Raw genomic sequence first — 14,260 nt, 5'->3', positions numbered from 1 at the left:
GTTGTGAAGTCTCTGCCCTTTGATATGTTCAGAACACAACTGGACATGGCTCTGAGCAACCTGCTGTAGCTGACCCTATTTTGATCAGGGGGCTGCACTGCATGATCTCCAGAGGTGCCTTCACACCTCAGCCACTTTGTGTCATTCTGCAATAACAGGGCTAGTTGGTCACAGTCAAATTACATATTATGGTAAGTAATTACTATGTGCAAATTTGACCTTAAACATGATGTGAGGTGATACCACTAGGAAAAAGCATGCTTTCTTTTTGTAAAGAAAGGGGACTATGCCACATATGGTTTTGCCACAATTAATCTACAGTCACTACTGCTGTGGAGAGGTTATTGTTTTCCATAGGATTCCTTTGATTTTCCATATTTTCCTTGTACAGTGTGGAATGATGGACAGAGTTAAATCTAGAGGGGATTCAGAATTTTAAGGTAAAAAGCAGCTGCAACTCCCTGGATGGCCTGAGGTCAATATGCTCCCCAGTACAACAATAAACAGCTGAATGTCTGCTGAATACTATGAAAACTATGATACCATCATTATATGGGAACCCTTGAAATGGCTAACCAGCTTATATTGCTCCCTCTTATCCCTGAAAAAAGTGTACGAGAGAGCTACCGACAATGTTCCAGTTTATTCATTGCTACCTGGGAGCTAATACAAAAAATTCATATTTGCATTTTCTTCATACTCTAGTTGTAATTCAGTTGCTGGGCTTCATTAACAGTTCCATGCCATGCCAGGTCCTTACTTCAGTGCACGTGTTGCAGCTTCATTCCCTGATGACATAATATCACCCCATGTGCATGCTGAGACTTCTCAACTCACAGTCTCTTTGAAAGTCAGCACTAAGTGACCCTGATATCCTTTCACAATTTTTAACTTCTGATTCAATTTTTATGTTGGTGGGACTGTTTCTCATCTCTGTCTTCAAGCTAAAGATGGGTTAAAAATACAAGACCGAAACAAGAAGTTCAGAACTACAGCCAGCTGCTTGCTACCCTGTGAGAGTACAACCTTGCAAGCTGTACCTGAAATGAACCATCACATGCTAAAATCATTCATCTCCATCACAAATAAGAAGGAAATTACAGCACTGAAAAACCAAAGCATATAAGAAAAACTGGTCTTATAAGAACAATGAACGTAAACTGTAAAGTCCCATCTGTCCTGTTACTGTGTTTCATAACATCAAAACAAAGATTTCTCCTAGTGAAATCCTCTCCACCTGCACAGACAGGTTCCCCTTGAATTCTAGTTTACTGCAGTTCACCTAAAAGGAGGAGGAGAGCCACTCCCATTTCTCAATCGTTGGACATGGTCTCTGGGAACATTTTTCCTCTCCAACATAACATGATATAAACAAGATTAAGAAGTTACCTCGTACTGCTTGTCTGTCTGAGACAAGATTTAAACTGAACTCAGTCCTCTAAAAGTGTCCAGGTGCAACACTCATCTGTAAGCACAATATTACTCTCTGTAACTTTCTTGTGGAAATAACGAAAGCTCACAGATCTACCATGCTTAATCAGTGATGTCCTTTACCAGGGATGAACAGAGTCCCCATATGAATCCTCCACCCTGTCCAGCCATTTAAGTCCACTGGCAAAGTAGGATTTTCTCCCTGGAGCAGGTTCAGTGGGTGCAGTACCTGTTGCAGTCACAGCACAGACCTTTCGCACCCTGGGTCACCTCTCCGTCCTGCACCACTGTGCTCCCACCAGCACCACTTGCATTTTTGCAACAGGGCCATTAGTATAACTTGCACTAGCTGTACTCTACCTAATTTGCTTGTGCTTTTTTTCTGTAGCAATAATAACCCCTAATATCTCTGGAGAACCACTCTGATTTGCAAAGACTCCAAGTGTATCACCCCAGAACTAACTCATTTCTTCTGAAAGGATAAAATAAGAGCTTCCACAAAATAATTTCATAATCTGTTAGAGGACAAAGTCTCTGAGCTCCTCCTTTATAAATATGCAAGGTCTCTCTTCATCTAAAGATGAAAAACAAAACGAAGATCTGAAAAGAAAAAGGAAGGTCTGAAAATGAGACGAAGGTCTGAAAACAAAAGGAAGAGTAGAGGGAGAGGAATTATTGTTCTGATCTCCCAGTTAAGATCAGCAGGTTTCTTTCCACAGCTGACACAGCTTCCACATGCTCCTGATTTCTACAGTTACAAAATATACCCGGTACGCACAGTCATATTTCAATCCAAGACTGTAAGTTTCCTACTTCAACTCTTGACTGCTGCTTCACAGGGATGCCTCTACCCACAGCCTCTTGATCTGGCAAGACAAATCCTCTCAGAGAAGTTATCATCTTCCAGAAAAAAAGCACCTGTCAGCCTGAAACTCACTCCAAGTAATTTCTTATTGGACATATGTCTCAAATTCACCTCTGTAGTCCAGGCAGAGTATTGCTAACTCTCAACACCACCAAGGCCAAATATGTCAAACCAGACCTGACATCACCACTCTTCACCCTATCTGTGTTAATGAGCCTGAACATGCTCTCCAGCAACAAAGGTCAGCTCTTGGAATTTGGAATCAGCTAGTACCCATGTAGGCTGCCAGAGTTTCAGAGAGCAGTATTGTCACAGAGACCTCTTTACTCAGGTTTTCGGAGTTACCTGAGATCCAGTGCAGTCCTACAGAGTTTTGCTCTTCCACAAGGTAGTAAGTAGTGGTGGAGAGACCATACCACTACAGCTCTATCACCTGTGTTGTCTGAGGACCTGGGAGAGGCTTTCTTCCGCTTGCAGCATCTCAGGGCAAATTTCCTTTCTTGGTGCTTGGGCTTCAGGCATGCCAGATGAGGCTGATCCCCTCACTGATGGTCTGTTTTGTCCATGGGAGCAGGGTAAGGTGTCAGCTTCAGCTGTGGGATTTAGGGGCTGTCACAAAACAAGTAAACACTAATGATGGTGAAGGTGGGCCTGGCTCAGTGCAGCTCTGTGTGGTCACCCAATAACTCATTTGTTTAAGGAGAGCAGCTGGAAGGTATTGGAGAGCCTATGTGACCATGGTCCTCCTCTCCTATCACCTGGCTCCTTTCTCATTCTTTTGGGAAGCAGAGTCACTGGAAGGGGTGTTAGCAGCAAGGAAAGGAGCTAATAATAATTTTCCCTGCCACCTCATCCTTGCCAGATATTCCTCCCACACGTGGCAAATTCTGTAGAAGAAGTGATGCTATTAATAGTTAGGAAATATGAGCTTTTGTAAAGGCCCTTGGCACTGATCTCCAGCTGAGAAGGAGCAAATGGACACATCAATGACCTAAAAAGTAATTCTTTTACCCAAGGCTGTCTGCTGCTCCAGACTGAGGAGGGGAATACCATCACAAAGCAGATACCAGACTATAAGAGACCCATAAACTTCAATGAAATTGCTTTCTTTCTAGTACGCCCAACACCTCTACAGCCTAACTGCATGCATCATCGGAGCCTGGTGATGACACCCAGCACCTCCAGGGCAGCAGGATGAGTGTTAGTGATCTTATCTGGGCACCTTCATTTCTAGAGCCCACAGTGAGGACAGGGAGTGCCAGAAATATTTGAGTCTGACCCATAACTACTACTTGGCATAAAGGTTATTTAGGAGTACAGTGGAAAATAATTAGCTCAGGTCTGCCAAGAGCATTTGCATGATAAGACAACACAATAACCAGTTATATGAAGTATTTACAGAACAAATGTTGGAGTGGAACATCACCTAAGTATAGAGGAGACTGCAAAAGTGGTGGAGCAACAGCAAGTATATGAAAAAGGTTAATTGATCCATTGAGGAGTGGGCTGCTTTCTTTTTGGTTTGATTTTTTTTCTCTGTGTGCCGAACCCACCAGCAAGTGCTGTCTACAGGCAAAGGTGTAACATCAGATTTCAGGATAAGCTGGGATTTCATCCCAGGCTTGTGAAACACACATCCCATGGATCTTGAGGTGTGAGTTTAAAAAACAGCCAAGATTAAGTTGGGCGCACAAGACAGTGAGGACTGTCAGTGGAAATACATAGAAGTGGCATTCCCTGAAGCCAAGATTTGGCAAGTAAGTCAGGGAAAAACATAGAAACTCTGTGACCAAAGGACCTAGTGTGGCAGTACTTGCAACAAACTGACAGAAAAACTTGGAACAGAGCATTTTTTAGCCAAAATGAAGTGAACAGAAACTCTAGCAAGCAGATAATTGCATGTGCCAAAAAAGATGGGAAGTCAGCATGCAGACAGAAAAAGCAAGTCAAAGAATCTGTTACACTTGGTTGGAAAGGTGGCTTGTTCCTGGATTTGTTAAAGGAAAGATGGAAATACAGGGAAATCTGAAATTAAAAAAATTGTCAGTCTTCCACAGATATTTCACAGTCAGATAGCACCTGTATCAGCTGCTTATTATCAGTTTTCCAGGAGAAAGATCATATTGCTGAGAAAAGGCTAGGTAAACATAATTTTGTAATTCTCATTAGCACACAATAGCACGTGTAGTTATATTAGTTTTGTGATACTTCAAATGCATACAGATGTTAAAAACAAAACATTAAGCTAAAAAGACATTAGTACCAGTGCAAAATCAGTCACTTAAAAGGTACGATAAATCTTTTTGACATTGTACTGAAGTATTTAAACCACATAATATCACATTATTTTTCCTTTGAGGCTCCAGTTTCTTTGAAAGCATGGGCAGGTTGCTGCTCAGCCAACAAAGAGCTATCTAATATTTGTTTATCTTCCTTGTTCAATAGCATTTTGACATGACATCCTTAAGAAGTCACAGAGTACCTGGGAGAATTACTGACAGACAGAAAAGACATCCTTTTCTTACCTGATGGTCTCTTAAATATATCTTATTTACTGGTAATCAACAAGATAATCTGAAGATACTTCTCAGTGTTTCTAGGCCTTACCTCACATCTTAAATTAGAATCCCTCTACCCATAATAAAAGATTCAACCAGATAAGAGAGAAAAATGTATGGGAGAAGATATTTGGCTGTCCATGTTTTGTAAACAGGGCAACAGAGGCATAGAGCGCGTTTGGATGTGTAGATGTACTTAAACTTCTTATACAAAAAGTCTATTAACAGAGCTAAAAACTGAGCCCACACATCCTGAGTCCTACTCCAGGGTTGTACATTTTGCTGATAATGGGAATTTTCAAAATGTCTCCATATCATTAACAAGACTTTCTCAGAAACCACACTGTCCTCAGGATGAAGGACAAGGTCACAACAGTAATACTATTTCTGAGAATGCAGCATCATTTTACTTTGTGCAATCCCTTTGCGGAAGCTGTTGAATCATGGATCTTCTCTTGTAATTCAATTTCCATGATAGATCAAAGGTGATACTAAGAGAAATTAAATCAGCACTTCAAAAGATTGAAGGTGAGGTTTTGCACATACATGCAGTGTTTCATAGCTGTCCAAAGGAATAAAAATTAATTTGACCTTCTTTGCTGTCCTATAATATTTTCTATTCTCTGCAACCCAATATTACAGACTATGTGAGCTGAACACTTCTCTCCACTGAACTGGAAAATAAGCAATGGTGACATCCATGTTTTTGAAACATCAAATAGAGTGAAATACAAAGAGATGGTGAGACTTTTATCTGTAGGACATTATGGCTTCAGCAAACTTCATCATGATCTCCCAAAAAGGAAGGAAAATGCAAAACAAGAGATGGATGTATGATAAAGGGATATGCAAAATTGTAGTTATTAATGATGTGTCAAATTCATGAGACACATGTAGGAATATCAGGAGAAAATTCTTCAGAGGAAAGCCTCTGTGAATGTGGACCACCAGGTAAGGGCTGGCCAAATATCACACATTTTCAGAGCACTTTGCATGTGAACTGTAACATATCATGTACTACTGTCTTCAAAAGACTTCTGTTAGATATCTTTCACTTAGGGGCAAGATATAACAATGTGGCAGATGTTATGATGCTCTGATGCTCTGATGCTGGGACATGTACATGAGACACCTCACTCAGCTTCTGAGATGTGGCAGGGCTTTTTAGAGCAAAGAATTTAGAGGGACTGATGTGTAAGGATTTCAGCTCTATATTCTATGCATTTGTCATGGACATGGGATATAAACATCTGTGTATTAAAACTGATGTTAAGATATTTTTACACCTCTGAAACAGACAACTTGTCAGATAAATAATGTAAAGAAATGTAAAGGAAAAAAGCAAACAACGCAATAAACCTCTGAAATTGTAAATAGATATTCTGTGGCAGAAATTGCCTTTGATTGTGATTTCTTAGCTAGTATGATTTACAGTATCTAGCACAATCAGGGTCTGAAACAGTAATTTAAGAGCTGTGTAATGTCAATAAGAAAATCTGATACTTACAAAAATCTGCCTGACGAGCATTTTTCAACTTTATGATTCTCACAGTGAGCAAGGAGTAAGGTGTCAATTCCTGCTGAAAAAAAACCAACAAAGGAGATACATTTTAAAGTTTTGAATAAGTGATTGTAATGACAACCAAACACTGAAAAGAATCCAAGTTCTGTTAAAGCTATCTCTTCCATTTGGCATCACAGCAAAATGCAATAGGCGACAAAATGCACTTTCTCCATGAACTTCATTGACCCCTAAAGTGTATAGTTATCTAAGCATACAAACAGAAGATGTGGAAGAAGAGAGTGAATAGGAAAGTGAAGACAGAGTAAATAAGCCGAGAAAGTTCAGTTAGCTAGCTATATTAAATCATATACATGACCACTAGCATCCAATATGAAGACAAAATTCAGCGAATCCACTAATCAGAGATGCTTACATTTGGTTGGCTATTCACTAGCAACCTGTGTTGTGCTGTAGATTGAATCAAGGCCTATACAAAAGTTTCTGCTTTTAATGCAATGTTTGGCTAACTGGAGAGAGGAAAAAAAAGATTGGTCTTTTTACCTTTTCTTGCTTGTTTTTAAAAGAATCATTTTCATGGCGGGTAGGTGTCTAAGTGTTAGCACCTTGGGGAATGTCTCAGGACATACACAGTACACAGCTTTGGACAAACATTCCCATCTTGCTTTGTGGGAACGCAAGTTTTCCTTACCAAATGTGCTTATCTGATTCAAAGACGTGGAGTAGTATAATGAAGTACGTAGATTGGACTACAATCCTTAATTTCAAAGAAGGCTGTCTCCAATTCCTTGTTGAAGGTGCCAGGCCTGACCACCTTAGTCTGCAAAAGTTGTGACAATAATGTGTGCTTTATGGATTTTACATCTTCAGAGAACATGCTCATCATGTCCATTAGCAGCAGCTAGAGCAAGCAGGGTATTGGCAGAAAGGGGCAGAAAAGAGGCAAAGCTTCATATGGCTGCAGCACATATGGCTATATTGATACCCTGGCTGCAGGAACAGTTGTAGAAGATTTATCAAAATAGCTGAAGTTTGTAGAAAGGAAAGAGAGTTGCACCATGGTTGTACGCAAGAGACTGAATGAAAAGGGTAAATCAGCAGTAGGGGTGGCTACCTGTATCACTGTTTATGAACAGAAGCAGATGAAAATGATGAATTTCAGGAATTTCAGACTGTATTAAGCTCCCAAGCTGATCTATGATTATACTAGGAACAAGTCTTGTTAAATAGAAGGGGTAACACAGAACGACTGCAGTGAATGTCAGAGGATGAAGTTCTGCACAAGAAAGAAAATGCAGACTCTGTCATATCCTGAGGTCAGACTACTGCTGCATGAAGAGCACTAATCTGCATACAAATATGTTATAAGCAGATTCTGAATTGGATATCTCCAATAAATGGAAAGATATAAATAGTATATCTATAAATAATATATATGTGAAAAAGTCACCTTGAGATAGTCAGGTTATGAAGTACTAAGAAATGTTTTTGAGGACTTCTGAGCAAAGCATTAATCAAAACAAAATGTTATGGCATTAAAATGAGGCAGATTTAGGAACAGAGAAGTGTTAGTTTGCAGTTCTAATAGCGAGGGTCTTTGGAAGTTATAAAATGATCAATTTATTATGATGACACTTTTGGATTTTCAAAAAAATATTCAGCCAAATAATACTCAAGGCACAGTACATATTGGTGTCAAGCAATAGGTGGCCACTTCAGTAGAGGCCTGATGGTAGCCACTAATATTCAGAAAGAGCTCAAGGAGAAGTTGAGATAATGGCAGAAGACAAATAGCTCAATAATTCTTAGTAAGGTAACCTCACAAAACACAACAACATGAAGAGGAGGCCAAAGAAACAAGTTGTTGTGAAAGCTAATCACCAAAACTCTGAAAACATTATCTGAAGTAAATGGAGGAAGATGATGAAATAATTCAGAGATGTTATTTTCTGAGAAACTTCAAATAAAATAACTGGGATAAACTCCTGACTGAAATTAGACATACAGACATGCTGCTACTGTGACAAAAGTCAAAGACTGCTAAAAAGGTCGAAGTATAAGAAATCAATGACACAAGACAGTACATCAGCTGAAGTGTGTAAAGCATTAGACTATGAGGAATTCATCATGACAAAATTTGCTTAACCTCCCAAATAATTTCTATCACCATGAGAAGGAAAGACATGAAGGTCATAAAAGGAATTTGCAAAAAAATGCAGTAATTCTCAGGCTATGAAGTAATCCAACGAAGTGGCAAGACTGAATTTTTTCTAAAATGCTGGATAATTTAAAGGCATTTTAAATAGATGTTAGCCTAAAATAACCAGAAAGCTTTGCCCATGTGCTCAAGCTTTTTGCTGTGAGGTACAGAAGCATCACACTCAAAACAAGAATGCTTAGTGCATTCTCTTTATCAGGATACAAGGGGTAGAATATCTTGTCTTCTGGGTAGATGTATTCCAAAACTAAAAAAAGGAATTAATCACTGTTGCTCAAAGTTGTGTGTAGGGCACAGGATATTTTATAGGGCTGTGTTCTAAACAGGGGAAGTAACATCTCGACATTGTCAGGACACAAGCTGAGCCAGCTCCACAATATTTTTTCAACCATTATTGTTAGACTATTTCTCTTCCACCAACAAGGAACTACTCCATGTCTACTTACCTCAAACTGTTTTGTTCTGAGAAGAACAAACACTCATTGGGTTTGTCCTTTTGTTTCTATTACTTTCTCAAAAATAGTACTCAAATTAGAGAAACACATAAAAACTTTGGCAGACATATTTCAGGAGAAACAATGGAAAGAGTTAAAGAAATTGCATTTAGTATTGCTGATCTCTTAGCCTTCTTTAATGGTACCAGTCCTTCAGCCAGCATTTTGGAACATGTGTTTTTAAAGATTGACAGAGTTGTGTATGAACTACTATGACTTTGTAAGTAGAATGACAGAAACAGAAATAAACGTGGGTTCTGCGAAGACACACTTTCACCAAGCACTGTTGGTGCGCTTGTACATTGCAGCAGACTAAAGTACAGGCTATGGGATGAATGCATCACAGAAACCTCATACTTTGCATGCAAATGAAAACAAACTGATAAAAAAGTATGGTAGGGTTGTATTAAGAAGGGAAAAAACCCAAACACAATCAAACAAAAAACCCAAATAAAACATTAGAACATATCCAGTGTTTCTATGAAGAGCAGTAAATTACGACACAGATTAGACAGTGTCAGAGATTATGCAAGGCTACAAACATCTCATTTTTGTAGAATCATGGTGAGAAAATGGATAGGTATATTTGGTGTCACTGGAAGATAGCTTGGTGCAAAAAGCAGAATTTTATTTAAATTTTAAGAGCTTGACAAGGGAACAATAGAGCAGAGAACCCAATCAGCCCAAATGTGCAGATTAGAAATTTGATTGAATGAGAACCAAGAATTATTCCACATCTCCAGGAGGAGAGCTCTAAGTAGGGGCTGCATAAGAGAAAACCCAGTGTGAGCTATGCGTGTAAACTGTGTACTAGGAGGAAATCTCACTGTAGTGCCCTAGAGAGTCCTATGAGAGCAAGGTACTGGCAATGCCAGCCAGAGCACACTCAACATTCAGTCATGGAACAAAGACCACGAGAGAGAGAATGGAAAAAGTGACTCAAGGAATTAAAAACAGAGGAAAGAGCTAGTGACGGGAGCCTGAAAGATACATTCAGTGTGTTTTGTGACAGAGAACATGGAGTCAGGCAAGCCATAGCTGATTTTCTCTCAGCCTGAGCCTTGTTCCCTGGGTCTATTCATTGGGTCAGAATGATTTATTAGCAAAATCCCTTCTGCTATTTGGCTTCCCCCAAGAACATGATTACTTTAAGTTTGAAGGAATAATGAAAATACTAGTTTTATCTCCATATCCTCATAATTTTTACTAGTTAGAAAACGTTTTTCACAGCACACAGAACCAGTCTCTACCCTGAAATGTCATCCTCCACCCCTCAATGACATTCAGATGGCCATATTACAGAAATCGAAGTTCTTTGGAAACAAACAAACAAACAAACAAACAACTTTGTTCTAGAAAACATTTTCATCCCCTCCTTAGGGCATAAAATGAAGAACGATATTCTTTGATCATAACAATAATTTGAGGCACCAATGCCTTTGAAAAGAGCTAATTATTAAGCAAACTATTAACTATAAAGGAAATCTCTGAGATACCCTCCTCACAGAAGTTAGTGAAAAATTACTTCCTATAATATTTTCCTGATGGCCAAACACCAGACATGAGAAATACTGCAGATAATTCAGAGAGCAAATAACATCTTCATGTAACTGAAGCTCAAGTCCCTGGTGCCATCAATGAAAGTCATACGACTAATAATTTTTTCCCTCTAGTCATTGCAATAATACATTGAACAATGCTAATAAACTAAGAAGCAAATGTGCTGCCTCTGCTGATTATCATTTGTGTTACCTTAAAAATCCATACCAAGTCATGAGCAACTCCTGATGCCCAGAATAAAGGAATTATTACCAAAAGTTTGAGAATCCACAGTACACAGATGAGTAAATCCTCTTGCAGTTCCCGCAAACAAAGATACGTCTGTGTACCATGAACCTCTGAACTTCTCCCTGCAATTCAGAGTGATGGGCAGACTGAGCATCCTCCCTCAAAGGCTCATTGTTACCCTTGCAAAAGGTAACCTTGCATGACACAGTTCAATCACAGATGCTTTTTTTATAAGAAGGAAGGGTGACAGGGCCCTAAGTAATGTCATGGCTTTTTCTAGTTTTGCGGCAAACTGTTAAGGAATATGTATAACTTAATGTTTACCAGCTACAGAAATCAAAAACTGACTAACATTCTTCTAGTTCTCTGGTTTCTGATTTTCTGTCCAGCAGAATACTTTGGTGAGACTCTCTGCCTTATGTTAATAGTACTAACCTTGAGCTGAGATTATGCTTCTTGGTTTCTTGCTCTTTGCATTACTGTGTATCAGTTTTCACTGCATACACAGGTAATAAGCCAATATCTATTTTTTTAAATTGGTAATTTCCGAAGGAAAATACCCTTTTTTTTTAATTTTTGGAAAGAAGTAATTATTTTATATAAGACAATGCACTAACAAATAATATCCAGTGATAAACTCTCCAGATTTTTGTAACTATTTATGATCTTCCTTTAGTATGTTTCATCTTTCCTGTATTCATGTGTAAACTGCTTTAAGGAAAACTGGCAGTTCAGGAGTCCCTGAAAAAAATAAAGAGATGTTCTCTCGATTCCTTCATTCATTTTAAAATACAAAAGAAGTTTCACAAGGTTAGTACATTTTTCTGAAAATTTAGTAGTGGGGCATATTTGGCTTTGCACTATAGGTAAGAGACACAGCTAAATTTCATGCACAGCCCCAGGCATGTTTTTCTAAAACAAATCCAGTAATTATTCAGTTTATCACACAGCTATGCAAAGTTCTCTCAAACTCAAGCAAGTACTTGGGCAAATGTTTGAACATTCACGTTAAGGAAAGTTTTATACCCTCTTTACTTCTTCTGGGGCTTAATGTCTGCTACAAGCATATTATCCTTTCTAATAGATCTCTGCTAATGATTATCCTCCTGTTGAAGACGGCAAGCCATGACTTGCAAAAATCCAGGCAACTACTGAAAACTATCCAGGAAACCCAATGCCAGTAAATGCAGAAATTGGCCAGTTCAGACAAGCCTGCGCCTTTAATGCCAGTTTTTTACCCAGCTTTATTACATAGGAGAGAAGACATATTCAAAGCCAGGAGACAAACAAGGAGTGTCTGAGAACCTCTTCATTGTTAAATACCTGCGGATAGCAGACAGAACTTTCAGAAATTCCCTTAGTAGGGAGAAATTATGACACAATACATTAAAGCTGTGCAAAGGGTTCCATGGGCCCTATATATAGGAGTTGTGGCCACAAAATCCTTTTTTTATATTACTTTATGTACATTCAAAAATATATGCTGAATTATAACAATCTCTGTGTAAATGTAACAATATTAGTGGTAAAGAAAGGTTGGATGCTTTTAGCCATGGATATTCTAAAGCAACTTCGGTATGAATACATGAAATCATTACAAAACCGCTAAGGAGATTGGGTCATTGTTTTCCCGAATAGCTGCTTTTCCTGCTTGAGTACACTCCCTTGCTGAACTTTAGCACACAGACACACAGAGAGCAAATTGCGAACACCTAAATGACATGTCAGCTTTGGTTATGCTACTTTGCCATTTACATCAAGTTTCACACCCCACTGGTACTTTGTCACCCTTTTCTACACTAATTTCCATCTTTAGGAGGTGCCAGAATGGTGTTAATAAGAGATTGGTTTCATCAATTAGTGTCATAAGGTTATGACATACATAATCAAAACAGTGTTTGTAGTTTTCTGTTGATTTGGAAGTCTGATTACACACAAAAAAAATTTAAAATACAGGTCTCCTATGGGCTATAGATGCTTTAATAACACATCATTTAAGATGCCAACAAAAATAAGTTTTCTTTTTATTTAGAGTACCCAGGTTTTACTTTGAGGTAGCTTGACACAATGCCAGCTGCAAGTTAACCAGGAGCGGAGACAAAAATCATCACTGATATAGTCTGCTACGTGGCTGATGCAATTAATCTCTGTCACAGGCCCTGCAAATGTTGCTTAAGCTGTTCTTTTGTTGTGATGAGGTGCACAGTGAGCGAAGTGGACATTTTTTCTGGAAACAGGCATTAAGGTCCAGAACCCAAAGGATCAACAACACCCATGCTCTGAATCTCCAGTTCTGGCAACATTCTCTGGGTTAAAGCTCCATTAAATCCATAGAGATAGATATCATTAAAATAACGCCAAAGTCAGTCCCATTTTAACAGAAAATTGAGAGCATTTTCATTAAAGAATTTCTCTAAGGAATAAACCCATGAAAACAACACACTTTGTGAAAATAGACAAAGGAATGGAATAAAAAAATAATGGAATGGAGATGTTTCACCTAAAAAAATTTTTCTTTCATTAAATATTCCTATTTCTAAATAAGCATGTGAATCTTTAATAGCCAATTTTGGGGAAAAAATATCCTACCCTTCTAAAAAATACTGGTTTAGTCCTGCATATTTCTGGTTTGTTGAAGTTGGTACCTTAGCATCATCGCTTGGGGCTATATAGTGCATCGTCCACTTTCTTTCTTCATTTTCCAAGAGTCTTGATTTTCTGCTTGAATGCTTCTGAGGGAAGAAGAAAAGGGGATGAAAAGGAGAGATGAAAAGATAAATTTTTCTACTTATTTCAATTCCTCAATTGAGATTGAATTGCAGAGTGAAATGGGCAATTTGCACCTCTTCATAGTGGTGAACAAAATGATTTCACCAGGAAAGTGGCAGTGTACTACATGGAAAGATAAGGACTCCAGTCCTGGTAGATGCAAATATCCAAGAAAGGACAATCTTGTTTTCCTGGAGATTTATGTCCTACAGATAACAGTACACTTGAACTGTTGTAGTCCAGAGACAAATCTGAATCAAAAACTCAGAGACTCCTTCCAGGCTGGTTCTGTTTTCCACTTACCTGAGGTAAGGCAGAGGTTGATGCCATCGAGATCGCTGCTACATTAAAAGAAGCTGCTGTGAATGGCACCTTAGTAGTAGGCTGCACAGTTGCCAGTGTCTCCTAAAACACATTTACAGTCTTGAAGAATGTCAGAAGTTGCTGAACAGGTGTTTTATTCGATTGAGTCAGAGCTCCACCCTTCCATGATTTCTGAAACAGGAAAATTTCCCACCCACATTATTTGTTCAAAGAGCAGGTCTGCTGTAGGGTATGAATGTTCATATGTGCAGATCTTGTGACTGAGCAGAGTGAACTATCTGGGGGCTTGTG

General features: G+C 38.7%; 1 protein-coding gene across 1 annotated transcript in view; it reads right to left on the bottom strand.

Annotated features, from left to right (window-relative positions):
• LOC127472921 (cytosolic phospholipase A2 epsilon-like) overlaps positions 1-13,975 on the bottom strand; it is a 33,961-nt gene extending 19,986 nt beyond the window's left edge. The window contains exons 1-4 of the mRNA XM_051791855.1: positions 13,949-13,975; positions 13,530-13,605; positions 9,439-9,455; positions 6,362-6,431 (exon numbers count right to left, since the gene is read on the bottom strand). Of these exons, the coding sequence (XP_051647815.1) occupies positions 6,362-6,431; positions 9,439-9,455; positions 13,530-13,605; positions 13,949-13,975 (190 nt within the window). The remainder of the gene's footprint in view (positions 1-6,361; positions 6,432-9,438; positions 9,456-13,529; positions 13,606-13,948) is intronic.
• Positions 13,976-14,260: the final 285 nt, after the last annotated feature.

Source organism: Manacus candei, unplaced genomic scaffold (assembly GCF_025592945.1).
Source record: "Manacus candei isolate 608988 ecotype Guabito, Panama unplaced genomic scaffold, ASM2559294v1 h1tg000033l, whole genome shotgun sequence".
Taxonomy (NCBI): Eukaryota; Metazoa; Chordata; class Aves; order Passeriformes; family Pipridae; genus Manacus; species Manacus candei.
The sequence above is the reverse complement of the archived record's forward strand: the minus strand, read 5'-3'. Positions and strand labels throughout refer to the sequence as shown.